We start from the raw sequence: 22,301 nt of genomic DNA on the forward strand, positions 1-22,301 counted from the left end.
CCCTCTGTTGGGCTTTGAATTTGAGTTTGCGTTCTGATTTGTTGTCAGACTCCCATGGAGCCATGCAAAACTTTGTAGTCCCAGGGTTGGCTCCATCTGAAGGAGGTAGATCTGTGTTATGTAGAATAGACTGGCCGAGGCTTTAATGGCCCATTGACAAAGGGTGGGGTTGAGGGCTGAGTTTCTGCCTCTCTGAGTTTATTTCCCTTAAAAGAGAAGTAGACACTCAGAGAGGCAGAAACTCAGCCCCCAACCCCACCCTTTGTCAATGGGCCATTAAAGCCTCGGCCAGTCTATTCTACATAACAAAGATCTACCTCCTCTAGATAGAGCCATAATAGGCATTGCCCTTCGTTACATCATCATCCAGCAAGAGTCAACCTTTTCTGCCTTTTTAATATATCCTAAAATATTTCAATTCTTGAGGAGAGGGGTGGGTTTTAACATCCAACAGAAGCTTGTCCGTATATTTGTGGTTGCTATTAGAAGAAATTATCCAGTTTTGACATACAGATAGTCCTGGAGTGACGAACACAGTGGAGTCCAAAAGGTGTGTTTCAAAGTAAAACATTTTGTTAAGCAGAGCGTTGTCCCATTTTACAGCCTTTCTTGCCACTGTTGTTAAGGGAACCATTGCAGTTGTGAAGTGAACCTGGCTTCCCCATTGACTTTGCTTGTAAGGAGGGCACAAAAGGTGACGGTCGTAAGTATGAACCAATTGCCAAGTTTCCAAATTTTGATCACATGATCGGGGGGGGATGCTACAACGGTCATAAGTGTGAAAAACGGTCATACGACACTTTTTTCAGTGCCGTTGTAAGTTTGGTCACTAAATGAACAGTTGAAAGTCGAGGATTATGCGTAGTGGTTAAAATATTGACCTGGAAAGTAAGATTCTAGTCCTGCTTGAAGCATGAAAGCCAGCTGGGTGACTTTGGGCTAGTCCCTCTCTCTGAGCTCGGCGTACCGCACAGGGTTGTCGTTATGGGGAAAATAGAAGGAGGAATACTATGTTACATTGGCCGTCTTGGGTGACGTTTCACCAAATAAAATCAGAACGAGAAAAGAAAGGAGTCAAAAATAAAATACGCCCAGCGCTTTTTTCTCTATTTTTAAATAAGCCAGGTGACCAACCGTCCTCCTTTAGGGAGGACAGTCCTCCTTTTGTAAGTTCTGTCCTCCCACAAAAAGTGTCCTCCTGCATGTCCTCCTTTTTGATATTTGAAGACTAATCTGTAAATCTCCGTCTTTGGATCGATGACGATCCGATCCCTTGTGCGTGATCTGATGTATTTGACATGAACGATCCGTCAAAGCTCGGTACAGTGCAGCGAGACACGCTCCACCCAGGAGAATTGTTTGGAGAGAGTGCATCGCGCGCAAGTGGCTTTGTTTTTTTTTCTTTCTTCCATTTATTTGCGTCCTCCTTTTCGTTGTAAAAAAAGTTGGTCACCTTAAAAATAAGCTTTATTGGAAAAAACCATAGAAACGGACCTCCTCCTGCCTAGAGCGCCGGGTTGACTGTTTTGAGCTCGGCCGCGAAATTGCTCCTTAAGATGGCGTCAGAAGCGGCGGCGGCGGCACGTGATCGGAAGCTACGTTAGCGGCTTCCGTTTCCTGTTTTTGCTGCTACAGCTGCTTCCGCCTCCTCCTGTTATTTACTCGCCGAGCCGCCCCGCTTTCCGTTTCGGGGCCGGGTTGCGCTTGTTTCGGGTGAGCTTCGGAGGTCGCTGGCGGGAGGCGGCCATGAAGAAGTTTTTCCAGGAGATTAAAGCGGATTTGAAGTTCAAGACGGCCGGGCCGGGCCAGAAACTCACCGAGTCGCCTAGGTAACCGCCCCCCCCACCCGTCCCCACTCTAAACAGAGGGAAGGTCCCGTTTGGTTCTCCAACCTGGCGCCCGCGAGGCTCCCTCCTTTCCCAGCCCTGGGAGTTGCGGTCCTTCCAACTACAGATTGTGGGCGGGACGGAGTAAAAAAAAAAAAAGGATTAAGGGGACGGAGGGGAAGGAAAGGGTGGAGGGACCCCTTGAGGTCACCCAGTCCACCCCTCCACCACCCAGATTGGAAGCTCACTCCCTGATTCTGGCTCTGAACTCGTTTGCCTTCCCCTCACCCCAACCCATTTGCACTTTGGCGGACATAATGAAGTAAAAACTGAACTTTGAATAAGCTTCTTTGGATGGGAGAAGCGAAACGTTTTGCAAAAGGGAGGGAAGAAAAAATTCCACCCCCAAAAGTTCAATTGCCTTTTTGGGGGGGGGGGGGGGAAAAAGCACTTTTGGGACAAACTCTCCATAGGGGCAAGAAATAAATTTAGAAATATCAAAATATGACCAGTCTCTTTCTCTCCCTCTCCCCTCAAATGTTAATAAGAATACACACAAATAAATAAATGTGTGTGTGTGTGTGTGTATGTGATGTATGTATAAAACACCTAACAATAGTTGGTCCTTTGAGGTAGGCCAGAGTTAAGCCCCAAAGTCATGAATGCTGAAGCTACAGGTAATCCTCCTTTAGCAACCACAATTGGGATGGGAAACTTGGTCATTAAGTGAAGAAGCTGCTGGCTGAAATGCAGCTCCGCCTATGATACCGACTTCACTTTTCCTGTGCTTTACAGACCTGTGAAGATAATCAGGAGGGTGACCTAGTAGGCTGGGTTGTAAAGTTTATGCCTCCATGCCCGTCACAACTATGGATGGTTGCTAAAAATGAGGCAGTTGTTAAACGGAGGACTACCTGGAGTTTTTTTATGAGGTTAAAGTAACCAAATCTGGCAACTCTGAATGAGCTTCTCTCACTTTTGAATTCATGGTGGGCTACCTTTCCGGTCCCGCTTTAGGCATAAAAATGGTATGGGGGGGATTTGGAGCTGATCACTAGGAGATGGTGAATTCTAGTTCCCTCTTAAGATAGGAAAGTCAGCTGGGTGACTTTTAGCCAATCCGCAGGAGACAGTGAGTTCTAGTCCTGCTTTAGGCCTGGAAGCTAGCTGGGTGACTTTGGGCCAGTCACCAGGTGATGGTGAATTCTAGTCCCTTCTTAGACAGGAAAGTCAGCTGGGTGACTTGAGCCAATCACCAGGAGGCATTGAGTCCTAGTCTCATTTTAGGCATAAAAACTAGCTGGGTGACTGGGCGGAGGCTGGGAATTCTAGTACCACTGTAAGGAATGAAATCCGGCTGGGTGACTTTGGCCCAATCCCCAGGAGATGGTGAGTTCTAGTCCTATCTTAGGCACCATAGCCGGCTAGGTGACTCTCTCAGCCCAATTCCCACAGTTGTTATTGTTGGAGGTGGAAAGAAAGAAGATTATGTATGTTCTCTCTCCATTTCTTTTTTTCTTTTTTCCTTAGTTTGTATTAATCTTTTCTCTTTCTAAACTTTAATTGAATCATTTGGAGAGAGAGAGAGAGAGAGAGAGATGACTATTTTTCCTTCCTCTTTGGGACGCAGGACCCCAAATATGCTTGGTAAGTGGCCTCCTTATGAAGGAGGACAGAAAACCAGCTGGCGTGTTGGGTTGCTAGGAATTTAAAACTAGACTGCACAGGGTGGCCCTTTGTGATGCTGTAGGGAGAGGTGTGACACCGGGGAGGGCACACATTGCATTGGCTTGTTTGCTGAGCTTGGGTATGTCAGAATGAGCCACGGGCCCCAATGTGATTCAGTTCATTTCTTTGCATTTGTTACTGGAAAGTGTCCTGTGATTTGCCTGGGACTACCCCCTCTATATGAATAGGTTTGTATCCTTTTCTCTTTGGAATAGACTAATGATAGAGTTGGAAAGGACCTTGGAGGTCTTCTAGTCCAACCCCCTGCTAAAGCAGGAGAACCCTATAACCATTTTAGATAAACGGTTATCCAATCTCTTCTTAAAAACCTCCAACTTCTGGAGGTAAGCTGTCCCATTGGTTAATTGTTCTCACTGTTAGGAAGTTTCTCATTAATTCCAAGTTGGTTCTCTCCTTGGTAACAATTTCCATCCGTTGCTTCTTGTCCTGCCTTCTGGTGCTATGGACCCCCTCCTCTTTGTAGGAGCTGTTGAGGTAATTCCCCATTAGGAGAATGAGCGCATACAGGGAGACGTATTTGAGAGAAGTGTTTGAATAATACACACAGAGCACACAGATACACTGTACAGTAAATGTAGGTTTTTACTTCCAGAAACGTTAAGCAAAGTCCAAAATAAGCAATCCAAAGTCATTCACAGGTAAAATCAGTCAGTTTTCAATCCAGGGATAATCCAAATATCAAATTCCAGTGTCAAAAACAGTTCAGTATCAGACTTACATTAAATCCATTAATATCAGTCAATTAGAAGAAATGGAGCAACGGCAATACTTTCCAACAGAAGGAAACAGAGACATTCACTCAGACACACTCTCTTCTGAGACTAAGACTGAAACAACCTAGGTTTCTAGCTCCATCTTATGGCTGTTTGAGAAACCACACCCAATTGCATGCTCTTGCATTCTCTTAAAGATATAGTACTAAAATGTTTATCCTGGTTTATATATTTCTAACCCAAATACCTGTTAGGTGACTTATATTCCTAACGTTCTCCCCTTTGGGGTAAGATAATAACCTTACATTCTAAGTCCATAATCTTCACAGCTAGCCTTATGCTTTATAGAGCCTTGGGCCTTTGTAAAATGATCTGCTATATTGTTTTCTGACATACAGTATTCCAGCTTAATCAACTTACTTTGCACACATTGTCTCACATTTAGATATCTTAAATCTGTGTGTTTCATTCTTGTTTTAACAGCAGTATTTGAAGCCATCTGTATTGCTGATTGGTTATCTTCGTAAACTACAATAGAATCTGTTACATTAATTCCTATATCGATTAATCATTGCTTATGCAAAACTAAATCTGTACATAGTAAAGACAAACATGAGAATTCAGCCTCCATTGTTGGCAAACTTAGATGTTTCTGTCTAATAGACCTCCATCCAATCAAGGCTTTTCCCAAATAATACAGCAGTACCCGATGTAGATTTTCGTGTTTTTATGTCTGTAGCAAAACTTGCATCAGCATATGCAGTCAAATTCAGTTCATCTTTAGGCTCCAAATACAATGCATAATGCATTGTTTGTTTCAGATATCTTAACACACGTTTAGCAGCTTGCCAGTGCCTTTCAGTGGGCTCAGCGTTAAATCTCGCTAATTGATTAACACAGTATGCAATATCTGGCCTTGACCAATTACTGAGATACGATAAACTACCAATCAAAGACTGATAAATGTAACTGGTTAATTTTCTCTGCTTGTGAGATCTTGTATCCTCCTCTAGTTCTATCTATCTTTAAACCAAGATAATGTTTGATTTCTCCTAACCGTTTTATCTTAAATTTCTTTTCCAATAGTGAAATTATCTCAGTAGCTTCTTGTTCAGTTTTGGTGATTAGTGCTATGTCATCAGTAAATAATAACAATAATGACACTATACCATTACTTTCCTTTTTAAACAAACATGGATCAGCCATGCCAGCTACAAAACCTATCTTAGTTAATTCTTTAACTATACATTGGTTCCACTCATTTCCTGATTGCTTCAAACCATAAAGACTCTTTTTCAATTTCCAGCAATTATCTGTATTATCATTTTTAATACCTAAAGGTTTCTTTAAATATATAACGTGTTGCAACGGTGCATGCAGATATGCTGTCTCTACATCCAAATGATTTACAATGTGTTTCTCTTTAGCTGCCCACACTAATGCTGCCCTTAATGTAGTAGCCTTCAGACTAGGTGCAAACACCTCATCTTAGTCATTTGTTGTCTGATTAAACCCTTGTGCTACTAACCTAGCTTTATGGGTAACAGTCCCACCCACACCTGTCTTAAGTTTATATATCCATTTACATCCTATGGCATGTTTACCTGGTGGTAACTTAACATTTTCGTATACCTCCAGTCTTTTTAATGATTCCAGTTCCTTATCCATTGCTTTCTGCCAAGCAGCCTGATCCTTAGCAGGATGCAGTTTTAGTTCACTATAGTTACTTGGAACTGTATTCACTTGGCATACAATACTAGCCTGATATCTATCAGGTGGTCGTGTTACACGGGTTGAACATCTTGGTAATATAGGGCTTACTGGTGGACTTTCCTGTGCCACCTGCTCCTGTTCTTCTACCTCTTCCTGTGCCTGTTCTCCTACTTCTTCCTGTTCTTCCTCTTTAATGGCTATTTGTTGTTTACTGATATCATCTTTAGGGAGTATTTGGGTGTCAATAATAATATCATTGTTGGATTCCTCTTCCAGTTTATCCCACCCAACGTGCTCTGGAAATTTTGCACTAGCACTACAATAAACATGAGCTGTGCTTTGATCCCAGAATCTAAATGATCTATGGTTGGCCTCATAACCCACAAAAAATAACTTCTTAGCTCTATGTTGCCCTTTCAGTTTTACTTGTGAGGGAATATGCACCCATGCTGGAGCTCCAAATGTGTGTAGGTAAACTTAAATTTGGTTTTCTGCCATGCCGACGAGTGAATGGCAATTCTCCAGTTGTTGTATTTACTACATTGTTTAAAACATGGTTACTACACATTATGGCTTCACCCCACAGTGTTTCAGGTAAACCTGAATCCGATAACATAGTGCGAGCCATGGCTTGTAATGTTTGCCCCCTTCGTTCTATAAACGAGTTATGTTGTGGTCTGTAAGGTGCAGAACGTTTATGCTCAACACCAGCCAATTTCAACATTGTTTGGAATCTTTTGTTAACAAATTCAGTCCCATTATCAGTAACTAAAGTAATTACTTTACTTTTCATTTTTCTCTCAGCAAACCTTAGCCAGTTAAAGAAATGTTGGAATGTTTCTGTTTTGTTTTTCATCAGATAGCAGAAACCGTATCCTGAGTAATGGTCCATAATACTCAAAATATAACAGGCACCTCCTAAACTTGGTTTCTTAGGACCAATTATGTCAGCAAAAACAACCTCTAAAGGTTCTTTGGTCTTAAACCCATTTAGTCTGTTTGCTGGAGTAACCTTACTCTTTTCTTGACTACAAGCATTACAGTGTAAATACTTGCTACAAGGTTTCACTTTTACTCCCTCTGACAATTCAACAGTTTGAGCATTTTGAAATAAATGTGCCCTAGATGTCTATAAAGTAAATGTATACATTCATCATGTGACTTAACATTGTTATAAACTGAGTTAGCCATCTTCAGCTGGTCATCATGTATCACATATAAATCATTCTCTAAATTAGCAGTAACACTTTTACCCTCTTTCTCCATTATACAGTTATCTCCCCTAAAGGTTACTACATTACCAAGATTAACTAAAGTCCTTACTGATAACAAATTAAATTTCAGTTTAGGTACATATAACATAGTTAAATGTTCGTTTATACAAGAACAATATGCAGTACCTTCACCTGATGCTTTCATCTTCCATCCATTTACCAATGATACATGTTGTTTACTTGTGGACATCTTTACAAACCTGTTTCTATCTTTAGTAATGCATTGCGATGCTCCACTATCAACAACCCACAAATCATGGTTTACAGGTGAATTGCTAGACATAGCTAAACTAACATTCTTCTTAGCCTTCTGGTGTTTGCCAGTAATCTGTCTTTTTCTTTTCTTAGAGAATTTAGCTATATGTCCCCTAGCCCCACAAGAAAAACATTTCCTAACAGTATAGGCAGTTGAACACAAATTCTCTTCTTGTGGTTGTTCCTTTCTCAGTTAGTCCCTATCCACTGTCTTCTTGCTTCTTCCAACAATCTTCCAGTTATTTCAGTCAATGTCAGTTTATCTCTGGGCAGGACTTCCAGTGAAGATACATAATCATCATAACTTTCATCCAATGAGGAAAGAATGATGTAAACTTGATGCAGCTCTGAAAATATCAGTTCTTTTTCATGTAGCTCTTGAAAAGTTCTTTTCATGAAGTTTAAATGAGCTAACATATCTCCACCTTTCAGAAGACATGCTCTAAACAGTTTACGTGTAAGATGTATGTGTGCACCTATACTGTCACAAACATAAATCCTCTTCAAATTCTCCCAACACCTAGCAGCAGACTCTTCTCCACGAATATGGACTAGCTACTGGTCACTCAGTGTTAGTCCAATTATACAAAGAGCTCGTTCGTTGTTCTGTTTAAAGTCAGCAAGCTTCTTGGCATCATCCTCATTTTCTGGATCCCAAGCATTTACATCTGGTGAATCTTGAACTACATTCCATAAACCTTCTCTGCACAGAAGTAGACTGCACTTCACAGACCAGGAAACATAGTTTGTTCCATCCAACCGGGTTATGAGCGATAGACTTGTTGAAGTGTCTTGTGCCATCTTTACCAGGATAGTAAACCACAATTAAACAGTAAACAGCTGTCTGTATACAGTTCTGTGCATTCACACTAACTCTCAGTTATCTGAGCCTGGTATGGCCTGGGCCCATAACCAGTGTTGAGGTAATTCCCTGTTAAGAGAATAAGCGCATACAGGGAGACGTATTTGAGAGAAGTGTTTGAATAATACACACACAGTATACAGATACACTGTACAGTAAATATAGGTTTTTACTTCCAGAAATGTTAAGCAAAGTCCAAAATAGGCAGTCCAAAGTCATTCACAGGTAAAACCAGTCAGTTTTCAATCCAGGAATAATCCAAATATCAAATTCCAGTGTCAAAAACAGTTTAGTATCAGACTTACATTAAATTCAGTAATATCAGTCAATTAGAAGAAATGGAGCAACGGCAATACTTTCCAACAGAAGGAAACAGAGATACACTCACACTCTCTTCTGAGACTAAGACTGAAACAACCCAGGTTTCTGACTCCATCTTATGGCTGAGAAACCACACCCAATTCAATGCTCTTGCATTCCCTTAAAGATATAGTACTAAAATGTTTATCCTGGTTTATATATTTCTAACCCAAATACCTGTTAGGTGACTTATATTCCTAACAGGAGCCCCTCCGATATGGGAAAGCTACTATCATGTCTCCCCTAGTCCTCCTTTTCATTAAACTAGACATACCCAGTTCCTGTTCTTTGTATGTTTTAGCCTCCAGCCCCCTAGTCACCTTTGTTGCTCTCCTCTGCACTCTTTCCAGAGTCTCAATATCCTTTTTTTAATATGCTGGTGACCAGAACTGGATGCAACACCCCCAAGTGGGGTCTTTGTAGCTCAGGGTTGAACTATAGGGGTCCTTGGTGCTGCACTCTGAGCTTGGTTGTTTCCTTGCAGACGTTTCGTGACCCAAAGTAGGGAACATCCTCAGTGCAAGGAAAAAGGGTTGGGGTTTACAGAGAGGAGGGCGAAGAAAAAAGGAGAAGGAGAAGGGGGAGAAGGAAGACAAGGAGGAGGAGGAGGAGGATGGCAGTGGTCTCCAGCCTTTTGAGCACCAGGGACCAGTTCCATGGAAGGAGGTTTTTTCCCGTGCACCGGAGGGGGTGCTTCCTGCATCCCACAGATGGGGCTTGTTTGCGCGGCCCAGTTTCTGGCATGGCACAGACCGGTGCCAGTCCACGGACTACGAAAAGGGGAAGGGAAATGGAGAATTCAGCCCCATATCATGGAGTTCTCCCACCAGATTTTTCCCTGAAAGGAGAATATTTATAGCTCAGGATTGAACCGAGGGGGGTCTTTGGTGCCCTCTGAGCTTGGCTGTTTCCTTGCAGATTTTTCATGACTCGGCTAGGTAACCGAATCCGTGCTAGAAGGGAGTGTGATCTGTGAAGTGGAGGAGGAGGAGGAGGAGGAAGGGGAGACGACTGTGGGATCCTAAGTGTGCTCTCTGAGCTTGGAGGTTTTCTTGCAGACGTTTCACGACCCGACTAGGGCACATAATGCATGCTATAGAAGGAAGGGGAGTGCGCTCTCTGTTTATATGCCAGTGGCTTACTTTATCAATGTGGGTGGAAGCGTCCTTGGCAGTTTCTTGACTAGGCTGTTGTTTGCGGCTTGATTGAGTTGGTAGTTCTTCGGGGCGTTGTTTACTGCTTGACTGTTGATTCCAGTATGAATCTTGGTGTGCAATCTTGCTTATTTGGGTGTTGATTGCTGGTGAGAAGGGCGCCTTGGTCTTTTTGCTGCCTTTTTAGCTGTTTGACTCTCTTTCCAATGGGGTGTAGCTGTTGTTTATCTCTGTGTGTCTGTTGATGGCTGATCGCCAGGCACTCCAGGAATCATGTAGCGTTTTTGAACTTGGCTTGGTCTCTGTCAAGATAGTTTTCAAGCTCTGGTTTTTGCTGAACTTTGGGGCAAAAGAGATAATCCATGAGTGGGAGGCCAGTAACAACAACATTGTTGTCTTGTGGACAATGTGGAGGGTTTGAACCCTGTCGGGGCTCTGAACCCCTTCAGAGATTTTCCTTCTGGCGGATCTGCTGAACGTCCCCCTCTTCTTCGCTGAAGGAGGAGGAGACATCGTCCTGCATTAGCAGAGATACAATGGGACATATTTTTTATTTATTTTGAATTATTTCCTCGAGGGATGTTAAAGCGAGGATCTTTTTCTCAATGCCGTAGAAGGAGGTGGAAAGGAAATTGTTGTACAGGTAGTCCCAGACTGACAACAGTTCTTTTAATGACTGTTGAAAGTTACAACGGCCCTGAAAAAAGGAACTTACGTACTTTTCCCCCCACACACTTATAACCATCGCACCATCCTCACGATCACGTGTGTCAAAGTTCGGACCCTTGGCAGCCGATTCATCCTTACGACGGTTGAGTCTGCCAAGGTTACGTGATCCCTTTGGTGACCATCTGACAGGCCAGATTCGCTTAACCAACGTGTCGCTAACTGAACCACAGCAGTGCTTCGCCTAAGAACCCCGGCAAGGAAGGTCATAAAACCGGGGCAGAATTCCCCTAACAAACGTCTCAGCCGTAGCAATGTTGGGGCTCGGCTGTGGATGCGAGTCGAGGACTACCTGTGATGTAAGAACAGTGACCCCCATTCAGAATGACCCCAGCACTTGGTGGGTTGACCCCTAAGCGCCTGACCTCTGCCTATCCCCTTGTTTTCCAACAGGGAAAAACCCACCAAAGAGAAACCCAAACCGGACGCCGCCAAATGTCGCCAAGGGCCCACCAACGAAGCTCAGATGGCCGCCGCCGCCGCTTTGGCCCGCTTGGAACAGAAGCCCAAACCCCGCCCTCCCTCGTCGCAAGACGCCATCCGGAATCAGGGTAAACATGTTCAGAGGAGGCTTTTTAAAGACGAGGCTACAACCGCCAAAGGATTTCAGCTGCTGCCGGATTACAGAAGGATTACAGCAGCTGAAATCTTTCCCAGGACCTGGTCCGGAAGCGGTTGGCAAAACCTTGGCCTGCTTTCACCCTGGTTGACGGGATCTCTCAGCAGGCATTTATCTGCAGGCGTGAAGAGGTGTAGGAAATAAAACTAGTCCTTGACCCCATCGTTCAAAGGGAAATAGCGCTTCGACCACTTAGACTTACACGGTGCTTTGCAGCCCCTCTCTAAGCGGTTTCACAGGGTCAGCCTATGGTTCCCCCCCAACAGTCGAGGTTCTTGTTAGGGATACACCCCTAGCAGGATCTGCAGGGCAGGCAGGCAGGCAGGCAAAATATGTGAGATAAGTGTTTTTGTAGCTTACACTCAGTAAACCAGATACACAGTGCCTATTAAATAGTTTTATTCCAGCAAGAGTTAAAGCATAGTCAAAACAGTCCATATATCATTCACTTAGTTCAGTCCGTCCAGGGATTATTCAGTTGCAAATTCCAGTGTCGAAAAAGAGAGGTCAGTACACTTACAAAATATCAGTCCGGTGATATATCTCCTCGCAGTAGAGAGATATGAAGAACTCAAAAACTCCTCTCTTCTTATCAGCAATTCTTCAGTAGGGGAAACGCAGCTAACAAACCATCAATGTAATCCAATCCAGTAATTGTCAGTAATTGCCAGCAGACCGTCAGGGAATCGTCAGCAATCAATCAGGTTCTCTTGCTCCCTCTTATGGTGGTTTCACACCACACCCAAAATTACATGCTTTGCAGTTAAAGTGACACACACTTAAACTAACAATCATAGCTTATATATATTATTTTACCCAAACTACGTTAGATGACCTATGTTATACCTAACAGTTCTCATTTTTACCGACTCTGGAAGGACAGAAGGCTGAGTTAAACTTGAGCTGATCAGGATCGAACTCCAGGCAGTGAGCGGAGTTAGCTAGCAATCCTGCATCCTAATCACTGCGCCACCAGGGCCCAGAGAGAGATTGTAGATGGGTAGATACGGTAGGTAGATTGTACATCAACAGCAGCTAGAGATGTGAGATACACAGAAAAGAGACAGAGAGATGACAGCAATAGCAGCACTTAGACTTATATACCGCTTCACAGTGCTTCTACAGCCCTCTCAGCGGTTTACAAAGTCAGCCTCTCCCCCCCCCCCTGCCCAAACAATCGGGCCCCTCATTTTACCCACCTTGGAAGAACAGAAGGCTGAGTCAAGTCTTGAGCCCTGTCAAAATTGAACCGCTGGCACTTGACAGAATTAGCCTGCAATACTGCCTTCTAACCACTGTGCCATCATGGCACAGGAAAAAAGTGACTTATGACCAGCTTTCACCCTTACGACCTTTGCTCATGCGATCAAAATTGGGACGCTTGGCAACTAACATGTATTTATTACAAACTTCTGACAAGCGAAGTCAATGGGGAAGCCAGATTCACTTAACAACCGTGTCACTAACTGAAGGGATTCCCTTGACCAGGGTGGCAAGAGAGGTGGTAACATTGGGCAAAATTCACTTAACAAATGTCTCACTCAGCAACAGAAGATTTGGGCTTCATTGTGGTCGTAAGTCAAGAGCTAGCTGTAATAGGTAGTCTTTGACTTAAAGCCATTCCCTTAGTGACCATTCGGAGTTAAAAGTGGCATTGAAAAAGGGGACTCCTGATCAGTCCTCGCACTTGCAACTGTTGCTGTCAGGGTTCCAGCGATTGCCCTAATTACATCATGAGCCTTGAGCCAAACTTCAAAAGAATCTGAGAGATTTCTTAGGAGCAACATGTCGGCATTAACCTAAATGAAGCCAACACCTGGCATACGTAATTCACCGTCACCTGTCATCCTGTTTCCCCCCCTTCCCCCCGGCCGTGTTGTTAGGGAGACACCCTAGCAGAATCTGCACGGCAGTCAGGCAGGCAGGCAAAATATGTGAGATAAACGTTTTTGTCGCTTGCACTCAGTAAAACAGATACACCGTGCTAGTTAAATAGTTTATTCCAGCAAGAGTTTTAGCATAGTCAAAACAGTCCATATATCATTCACTAGTTCAGTCTGTCCAGGGATTATTCAGTTGCAAAGTCTAGTGTCGAAAAAGAGGTCAGTAAACTTACAAATATCAGTCCAGGAATATATCTCCTCGCAGTAGAGATATGAAGAAGTCAAAACTCCTCTCTTCCTTCAGCAACTTAGCAGTAGAGAAAACACGCAGTTAGCAAACCATCAATCCATCAAACCAGCAATCGTCAGCAATCAATCAGGTTCTCTTGCTCCCTCTTATGGCGGTTCAACACCGCACCCAAAATTACATGCTTTGCAGTTTAAAGTGACACACACTTAAACTTACTATCATAGTTTATATATATATTATTTTACCCAAACTACGTTAGGTAACCTATGTTATTCCTAACACGTGTCATAAATCACATTTTCCAATGAAGCACCTGGGTGTCATCAACCATGATTGCCTTCCCAACTGGCTTCCAACAAGCCACGTCAACGAGGGAAGCCGGATTTGCTTAACGACCTCGCGGTTCACTTAACAACTGCACTGATTTGCTTAACAACTGCATTCCCCCCCCCCCAAAAAAGGAGGCAAAATCAGACCACGACTCGCCCGACGATTGCCTCGCTTAGCCAGGGAAATTCTGCTCCCTGTTGTGGTCGTAACTTGAGGACTTACTGTCTTTGCTCCCTCCATTTTAAATCTTGTTATTCATCAGCTTCTTTCCTTTTTCCTTTCTTTCCTTTTTTTTTTTTTTTTTGGTGCCTCAGTGAAAAAGGAGCTGATGGCTGAGGCGGCTGCAAGCGATAAGGGGCTACCTGTGGACCAGAAGGTACGAAAAGAGAGAGAATGACTGTGCCTTGTTTTGATGGGCCCCGCCGTAGAATGGCCTAGGACCTAGGTGGTTGAGTAGGAGGCATTCACGTTGTTTAGGGGGTTAAGGTGGGAAGAGACGCCTCATTTGCGTGCGGAAGGGAGGTATCTCCAGAGTACCTCAAGAGTACAGCTTCTCCACTCTAGAAGCAGAGACCTATTGCTGATCCAGGTCATCCTAGTAGGCTAGGCCAAGGTGGGACAGCTTGCAGCTCTCAATTTGCAGCTTACTACCAACCTGCCTTCCATGGAGGACCTGTGTCCTGCCGGAGTCAAAAAGAGGGCTGTGATAATATCTACAGACCCCTCACATCCCGGACATAAACGGTTCCAACTCCTACCCTCAGAATGACGTTATAGAGCCCTGCACACCAGAACAACTAGACACAAGGACAGTTTTTCCCCAAACGCCATCACTCTGCTAAACAGTAATTCCCTCAACACTGTCCAACTATTTACAAAGTCTGCACTACTATTACTATTAATCTTCTCATCACTCTTATCACCCATCCCCTTCCACTTGTGACTGTAGGACTGTAACTTTGTCGCTGGTATCCTTATGATTTATATTGACTGTTTCCTAGTATGATTTGATTGTTTATTGTAGCCTAAGACTATCATTAAGTGTTGGACCTGATGGTTCTCGACTCTTGATGAATGTATCTTTTATGTACACTGAGAGCATTTGAACCGAAGACAAATTCCTTGTGTGTCCAATCACACGTTGCCCATAAAGTATTTTGTTCTGTTCTGTTCTAACCCTGTATCTTGAGGCCTCCACTCACAGTGGGCACGATTCCTGGGAAGCAGGATCAAGTTTTGTACTATGTGAAGGTTGGAAGGCCAGGATGACAGGTAGCCCATAGAAGAACAAGAGTTGAAAGGGACCCTGGAGGTCTTATAGTCCAACCCCCTGCTCAGGCAGGAGACCCTGCACTATTTCTGACAGAGGGCAAATCCAGTCTCTTCTTGAAAGCTTCCAGTGATGAAGCTCCCACAACTTCTGAAGGCAACTTCTGTTCCATTGGTTGATGGTTCTCCCTGTCTGGAAAGTTTCTCCTTATTTCTAGATAGAATCCTTGTTCAGTTTCCATCCATTGTTCCTTGTCTGGCCTTTGAGTGCTTTGGAGAATAGCTTGACCCCTTCCTCCTCTCTGTGGCAGCCCCTCCTCAAATATTGGAAGACCGCTATCATGTCTCCCCCGGTCCTTCTCTTCCCTAGACTAGCCAGGCCCAGTTCCTGTACCCGTTCTTCATATGTTTTAATCTCCAGTCCCCTCATCATCCTGGTTGCTCTTCTCTGCCCTTTTTCTAGAGTCTCAACATCTTTTTTTATAGTGTGGTGGGCAAAACTGGATGCAGCGTTACCAAAGCGTTATAAAGTAGCACTAACACTTCACGCGTAATATTCATTTGTTTAGAGCAGGGGTCTTCAAACTTGACAGCTTTAAGACTTGTGGACTTCAACTCCCAGAATCCCTCCTCCAGTCATGTTAGCTCAGGAATTCTGGGAGTTGAAGGCCACAAGTCTTAAAATGGTCGACGTTGAAGACCCCTTGACAGCTTTAAGACTTGTGGACTTCAACTCCCAGAATCCCTCCTCCAGTCATGTTAGCTCAGGAATTCTGGGAGTTGAAGCCCACAAGTCTTAAAATGGCCAACGTTGAAGACCCCTTGACAGCTTTAAGACTTGTGGACTTCAACTCCCAGAATCCCTCCTCCAGTCATGTTAGCTCAGGAATTCTGGGAGTTGAAGTCCACAAGTCTTAAATTGGCCGACGTTGAAGACCCCTTGAAAGCTTTAAGACTTGTGGACTTCAACTCCCAGAATTCCTCCTCCAGTCATGTTAGCTCAGGAATTCTGGGAGTTTTAAGTCCACAAGTCTTCAAACTTGCCAAGTTTGAAGGCCCTTGGTTTAGTGAGTGTTTGAAATTACAACAGCAGGGAAGAAAGCCACTTATGACTATTTGATCACACTTATGACCATGGCAACCTCCCCGGGGTCCCCTTGGAGAAAAAAGTCAAACCCTCACCTATGGTTTCTAACTCCCTCAGCTAGGGATCCTTCACTCTTTTTGCGTCGCTGGGTGGGGGAATTCTGGGAGTTGAAGTCCAGTCGTCTCCAAGTTCCCCAGGTCGAGAAACGTTCTAATTTAATTCCTCTTTCTTTTCTTTTTGGGGGGTTAGAATTCCTTGCCTGATGTCGAAGAAGACCCTTCCACCCTGTCCGTCTCAGGCGTCTACTTCACTTGCCCGTTGACCGGTGTCACCGTCCGAAAAGACAAAAGAGAGGCGCAGATCAGAAACGCCATCCTTGAGGTAGAGCTCGGTCCTCCGGAGGATTGTGGGAGAACCTCCGCCGGTTCCTTGTCTCACCGTCTCTTCTTCCTCTTCCTCCTCCAGCACGCTGCCAGAGATCCCGTGGCCTCCTCCGTCATGCAGATCCATACGTTCAACAGGGACCGGGAGAAGGTCAAACTCGGCGTGGAGACCATCGTAAAGTAGGCGGTGTGGCCTGCGTTGGCTTCAGAAATTTCCCCTTCCTTGGCTGGCCGTTCTTAAGCTCTTAATTGTGGTTTGATTCCAGGGATTGCTAAAAGATGGGAGAGGAACAGGCCATATCTATTGTCCTTTTTTAATGACCCCCCATAATCCCTCGCAGGGTTGAATCTGAGCCACGGAATGGAACTGAGAGTTTCCTGGCCGGATGCCCTTCCTCTTGCCAGGGCAGAGTTATATGCAGCAGATATATTCTCATCGCGCCCAGAGAGAGTGAAATATCTGCCTCTACCCAGGATCGAACTCACAGCCTCCTGATGGTGAGGCGAGAGCTCCACCATGAGGCCAGCGTACCACACTCTGGATTAATTAACTAATTATTGGCCAAGTGTGGTTGGACACACAAAGAATTGGTCTTGGTGCAAATGCTCTCAGTGCACATAAAAGAAAAGAGACATTCGTCAAGAGTCAGGAATCATCAGGTACAACACTTAATGATAGGTACAATAAGCCATCAAATCATACTAGGAAATAATCAATATAAATCATAAGGATACCAGCGACAAAGTTACAGTCCTACAGTCACAAGTGGGAGGGGATGGGTGATAAGGAGTGATGAGAAGATTAATAGTAATAGTAATGCAGACTTTGTAAATAGTTGGACAGTGTTGAGGGAATTATTTGTTTAGCAGAGTGATGGCGTTTGGGGGGAAAACTGTCCTTGTGTCTAGTTGTTCTGGTGTGCAGGGCTCTATAGCGTCGTTTGGAGGGTAGGAGTTGAAACAGTTTATGTCCGGGATGTGAGGGGTGTGTAGATATTTTCCCAGGCTTCTTTTTGACTCCTGCAGGACACAGGTCCTCCATGGAAGGCAGGTTGGCAGCCACTGTTTTTTCTACAATCCTAATTCCTCTCTGGAGTCTGTGTCTGTCCTGTTGGGTTGCAGGACCAAACCAGACGGTTATAAGAGGTGCAGATGACAGACTCAATGATTCCTCTGTAGATCTGGATCAGCAGCTCCTTGGGCAGTTTGAGCTTCCTGAGTTGGCGCAGAAAGAACATTCTTTGTGGTGCTTTTCTGATGGTGTTTTTGATGTTAGGTGTCAAGATCTCAATGGGAAAAATAGGCCATCAGCACCCAAGCTTTTTCTGCAATGATCCGTTGCAGGAAATACGGATGATCCTCCACGTTTCCTTTAGTGACTGTTCAAAGTTTTCAACGGCATTGAAAAGGTGACTTAGGATTTCTTTACACAACTTACAACGGCTGCAGTGTCCCCGTGGTGTCACGGGACCCAAATTCAGACCCTCGGCCACTGATTCGTCTTTATGATGGCTGCGGTGTCCTGGGGGGTCACGTGATCCGCTTTGGCGACCATCTGACAAAGCAGGATCAACGGAGAAAGCCAGATTCACTTTATGTTCCTAATTTTAACAGCTGCGGCGATCCACTGAACAACTCTGGCCAGGAAAGGTCATAAAAATGGGGCAAAACTCACTTAACCAATGTTTCATTTAGCAACAGAAATTTTGGGCTCAATCTTGGTTGTACGTCGAGGACTAGCTCTGTAAGATACTCCCAAGTCCGGTGCGTTTTTCTGGTAAACGCAAACCAGAATGAGCGAAGATACCATTTGTATATCATGGAATCGGACTTAGTCAGAAATGGGAGACAAAAGAAGAGCAAGAGGGATCTTGGAGGTCTTCTAGTCCAACCCCTGCTTCACAGCCTTTATTGCCTTTCCTTCCCAGGTATCTGGACAATATCCATCTCCATCCGGAAGAGGAGAAATACCGGAAAATTAAGGTGCAGAACAAAGTTTTCCAGGTGAGCCGAACCCTTTGGCAGTGGGACTCCATGGGCTGATTCCCTCTGGAGATGACAGCGGTCAATTCTGGATATTGCCTTTTGTTAGGGAGACACCCTAGCAGAATCTGCACGGCAGTCAGGCAAAATATGTGAGATAAACGTTTTTGTAGCTTACACTCAGTAAAACAGATACACTATGCTAGTTAAATAGTTTATTCCAGTAAGAGTTTTAGCATAGTCAAAACAGTCCATATATCACTCACTAGTTCAGTCCGTCCGGGGATTATTCGGTTGCAAAGTCCAGTGTCGAAAAAAAGAGGTCAGTAAACTTACAAATATCAGTCCAGTAATATATCTCCTTGCAGTAGAGATATGAAGAAGTCAAACCTCCTTTCCTCCTTCGACATTCAGCAACTCAGCAGTTAACAAACCATCAATTCATCAAACGGGTCAATCGTCAGGAATCGTCAGCAATCTAGCAGGTTCTCTTGCTCCCTCTTATGGCGGTTTCACACTGCACCCAAAAATTACATGCTTTGCAGTTTAAAGTGACACCCACTTAAACTTACTATCAAAGTTTATATATATTATTTTACCCAAACTACGTTAGGTAACCTTGTTATTCCTAACACCTTTTACATCTCATGTTAGAGAAGGGGTTGCTTTGGGAAAAAGGAAAGGAGGACTAAGCAGATCCCAACTTTGCTGGAGGTCAGAACCTTCCAGGGTTGCATGAGCGACACTGGCAGAAAATGGATGCTGTTTTGACAGATGTCAGTCAAAAAGAGGCGGGAGTGAAGCCAGGAGGGAGGGAGGGATAACGAAAGGCACAACCGGTTCTTCCCGTCTTCCATTTTGATGCGAGTCCTCCTCTAAGAGGGACGACGGTTAAAGACCACTCGAGTTTGTCGGCTGGAACGACAGCAGCTCAGGTCCGTTCGCTCCCAACCTAGCAGTTCGAAAAGCCTGCAAATGCGAGTAGATAAATGGATACCATTTCGGTGGGATGGTAACGGCGCTCCGGCACTGAACGATGAGATTTTTGGGGGGCTCCGTTGTAGCCTGGCTGGTAACATCAACAGGGGGTAAGCTGGATTTGCTTAATGACTAGGTTATGAACTTATCCACTGCAGCAATTCACTTAACAAGCCCCCCCCCAAAAAAAAGTCGTAAAATGGGACAAAAGCCGCTTAACCAATGTCTCGCTGCACAGAAGTTTGGGGCTCAATTGTGGCTGTAACTCAAGGACTACGTTTGGTGAAGGAAATAGATGATTTTGTCTAGCACAGTGCTTTTCAACCAGATTGCTTGGAGATGGATGGACTTCAACTCCCAGAATTCCCCAGCCAGCTTTGCTGGCTGGGGAATTCTGGGAGTTGAAATCCACCAGGCCTCAAGTTGCCAAGGTTGGAGACCCCTGCTTTTAGACTGCTTGGCCCGGAGGAAGTTGGAAACATATTTCTATAAAAATTTCTGCAGGACGTGTTCTTCTAATATACACGCAGTCCTCGATTTCCAAAGTTCATTTAGCGATGCTTCAAAGTTACGATGGCCCTGAAAAAAAACGACCCTTTTCTACTACCTACCTTTGAAGCATCCCCGTGATCAGGTGATCAAAATTCAGGTGCTCGGCAACTGGTTCCTACTTACGACCGTTGCTGTGTCCCAAGGTCCCCTTTTTGTTACCTGTGCCCCGTGTTTACTTAACGACTGCAGTGATTCACTTAACTGAAGCAAGAGCGGTCATAACGTGGGACGAAATGAGCTCAACAACCGTCTCGCTGGGCAATAGAAATTTGGGGCTCAATTTGTAGTCACAAATCAAGGATTTAACCCTGTAGTAGAGCTTTTCAAATAATAAAACACTAGTTCGAGACTTGTGTTTCGCTACAAAACTATGTGATCCAGCTTAGTTTTTGGTGAAGAAAATAAGGGGGAAAAATTTCTGCCTCTGCCTACCAGCATCCATCGGTATTCATCTGGCTAGCGTCCTGTCAGTGTGTGAGAGAGTTGAGGGCTGTTTGGAAAGTGAAACAGTGTTCGTTGTGTGAGCAAGGAGGAGCCAGCAAGGAGCGTGGGCGTGGCTTAGCTCAACTGTTCTGTACTAAAGCTGCTTGGTGCTGTGAAACTGAAACTGAGACACCTGTGCTTGTGTTTTGCCTTTGGAAGAGATTTCTTTTCAGGTGGGGAGGGGGACTCGAACTCCTTAGCATCAGAGCGTGTTAATAATAATAATCATATAGAAAATCCTAACGCTCTGATGATGGTCATTTCGAAAAATCCTTTCTTAGTGAGCACCTAGAAGCCAAGACAAACATACGTGCCCAATGTCAGGTTTATAGGCTTTGCGGTTCTGGAGATTTTGTGATGATGCGTGAGGGGCATTTCGCTTTTATATACAGTATATATAAGATTCAGAACCAGGACGAGGGCCTTGCCACTGGCGCAGAGGTATCTGCCATCCAGCTGTTTCCCCATCAGTGCTTGGTGTCATTGTGCATTCTCATAATTTGTGGTGTTTTTAAAAAATTGTTTACGGTATAAAATACAAAAAAATACAAAAGCAAATAGTAGGACACAGAAGGAAGGGAAAAGAGAAGAGAGAAGTTGGAAGGAGTGGGGTGGTTGGAAGGCTTTGACTTCCGACTCCCTCTGTTGCAGTAAAATAAGGCATTAACATCAAAACTCAACATTTTACTTTTTCATATGATGAGGGGACTGGAGACTAAAACGTATGAAGAACGGTTGCAGGAACTGGGTATGTCTAGTTTGATGAAAAGAAGAACCTGGGGAGACGTGATAGCGGTCTTCCAGTATCTCAGGGGCTGCCCCAAAGAAGGGGGAGTCAAGCTATTCTCCAAAGCTCCTGAAGGCAGGACAAGAAGCAACGGTGGGGGAAACTAACTAAGGAGAGAAGCAACTTAGAACCAAGGAGGAATTTTCCTGACAGAACAATTAATCAGTGGAGAATTCACTTTTGAGAATTCACTTTTGTGAATTCTCCCAACACTGGAAGATTTTAAAAAGGTGTTGGATAACCATTTGTCTGAAGTGGTGGAGGGTTTCTTGCCTAAGCAAGGGGGTTGGACTAGAAGACCTCCAAGGTCCCTTCCAATCCTGGTTATTCTATTCTAAACCAGCAATTTCTATAACAACCAATCAGTCTAATCAGTAAAAACCTGTTAGGAATTGTTAGTCCACCTAACAGTTGGGTTGGAAATATATAAACTAGGATAGACATTTAATACTGTCTCTTTAAAGGGATGCTAAAATTGTAATTGGGTGTGGTTCCTCAAACAGAACCAGAAACCTGGGTTGTTTATGTCCTGTTGTTGATAGTTACTAGTTGGTTGATGTTCGCTGTTTTTGGTCCCTGAATTTTTCCTTACTGACTGTTGCTGATCGTCGTTCTTCTTGGATTGCTGTAAGTCTGTTACTGAACTGTTTATGATACTGGACTTTGATATTTGGATTATCCCTGGACTGAAAAACGGACTTTAACCGTGTATGACTTGGACTGCTTGTTGGTCTTTGCTTAACCGTTTTTACTGGAAGTAAAAAACCTACATTTTACTATACAGTAAACGTGCTGGTTGTGTGTTATTCCTCACCACTCTCACTACATCTCCCTGTGTGCGCTCACTCTCCTAACGGGGAATTACCTCAACACTGGTTATGGGCCCAGACCATACCAGGCTCAGATAACTGAGAGTTAGTTATACACAGTTAGTATACACAGTACCGTATACGGACAGCTGTTTACTGTTTCCAATTAGAAACAAAAATAGTTGTGGTTGTGTTTTTTTTCCCTTTCTTTGATCAAATCGGTCAATTTCGCCATCTCTGCTTACCCCGTCAACTT

General features: G+C 44.1%; 1 protein-coding gene across 4 annotated transcripts in view; it reads left to right on the forward strand.

Annotated features, from left to right (window-relative positions):
- The first annotated feature begins 1,625 nt into the window (after window positions 1-1,625).
- UBXN6 (UBX domain protein 6) overlaps window positions 1,626-22,301 on the forward strand; it is a 31,364-nt gene continuing 10,688 nt past the window's right edge. For 2 of the 4 annotated variants that reach the window (XM_026720351.2, XM_087922641.1), the window contains exons 1-6: window positions 1,626-1,829; window positions 11,026-11,183; window positions 14,029-14,090; window positions 16,320-16,451; window positions 16,536-16,633; window positions 18,382-18,457. In XM_026720351.2, the coding sequence (XP_026576136.1) occupies window positions 1,747-1,829; window positions 11,026-11,183; window positions 14,029-14,090; window positions 16,320-16,451; window positions 16,536-16,633; window positions 18,382-18,457 (609 nt within the window). In that variant the 5' untranslated portion in view covers window positions 1,626-1,746. Of the gene's footprint in view, window positions 1,830-2,627; window positions 2,759-11,025; window positions 11,184-14,028; window positions 14,091-16,319; window positions 16,452-16,535; window positions 16,634-18,381; window positions 18,458-22,301 lie in introns of those variants that run through there. The other 2 variants (XM_087922642.1, XM_087922639.1) reach the window with 2 other exon arrangements.

The sequence above is a fragment of the Pseudonaja textilis genome, chromosome 1, assembly GCF_049901715.1.
Source record: "Pseudonaja textilis isolate UNSWEBS1 chromosome 1, rPseTex1.2, whole genome shotgun sequence".
Taxonomy (NCBI): Eukaryota; Metazoa; Chordata; class Lepidosauria; order Squamata; family Elapidae; genus Pseudonaja; species Pseudonaja textilis.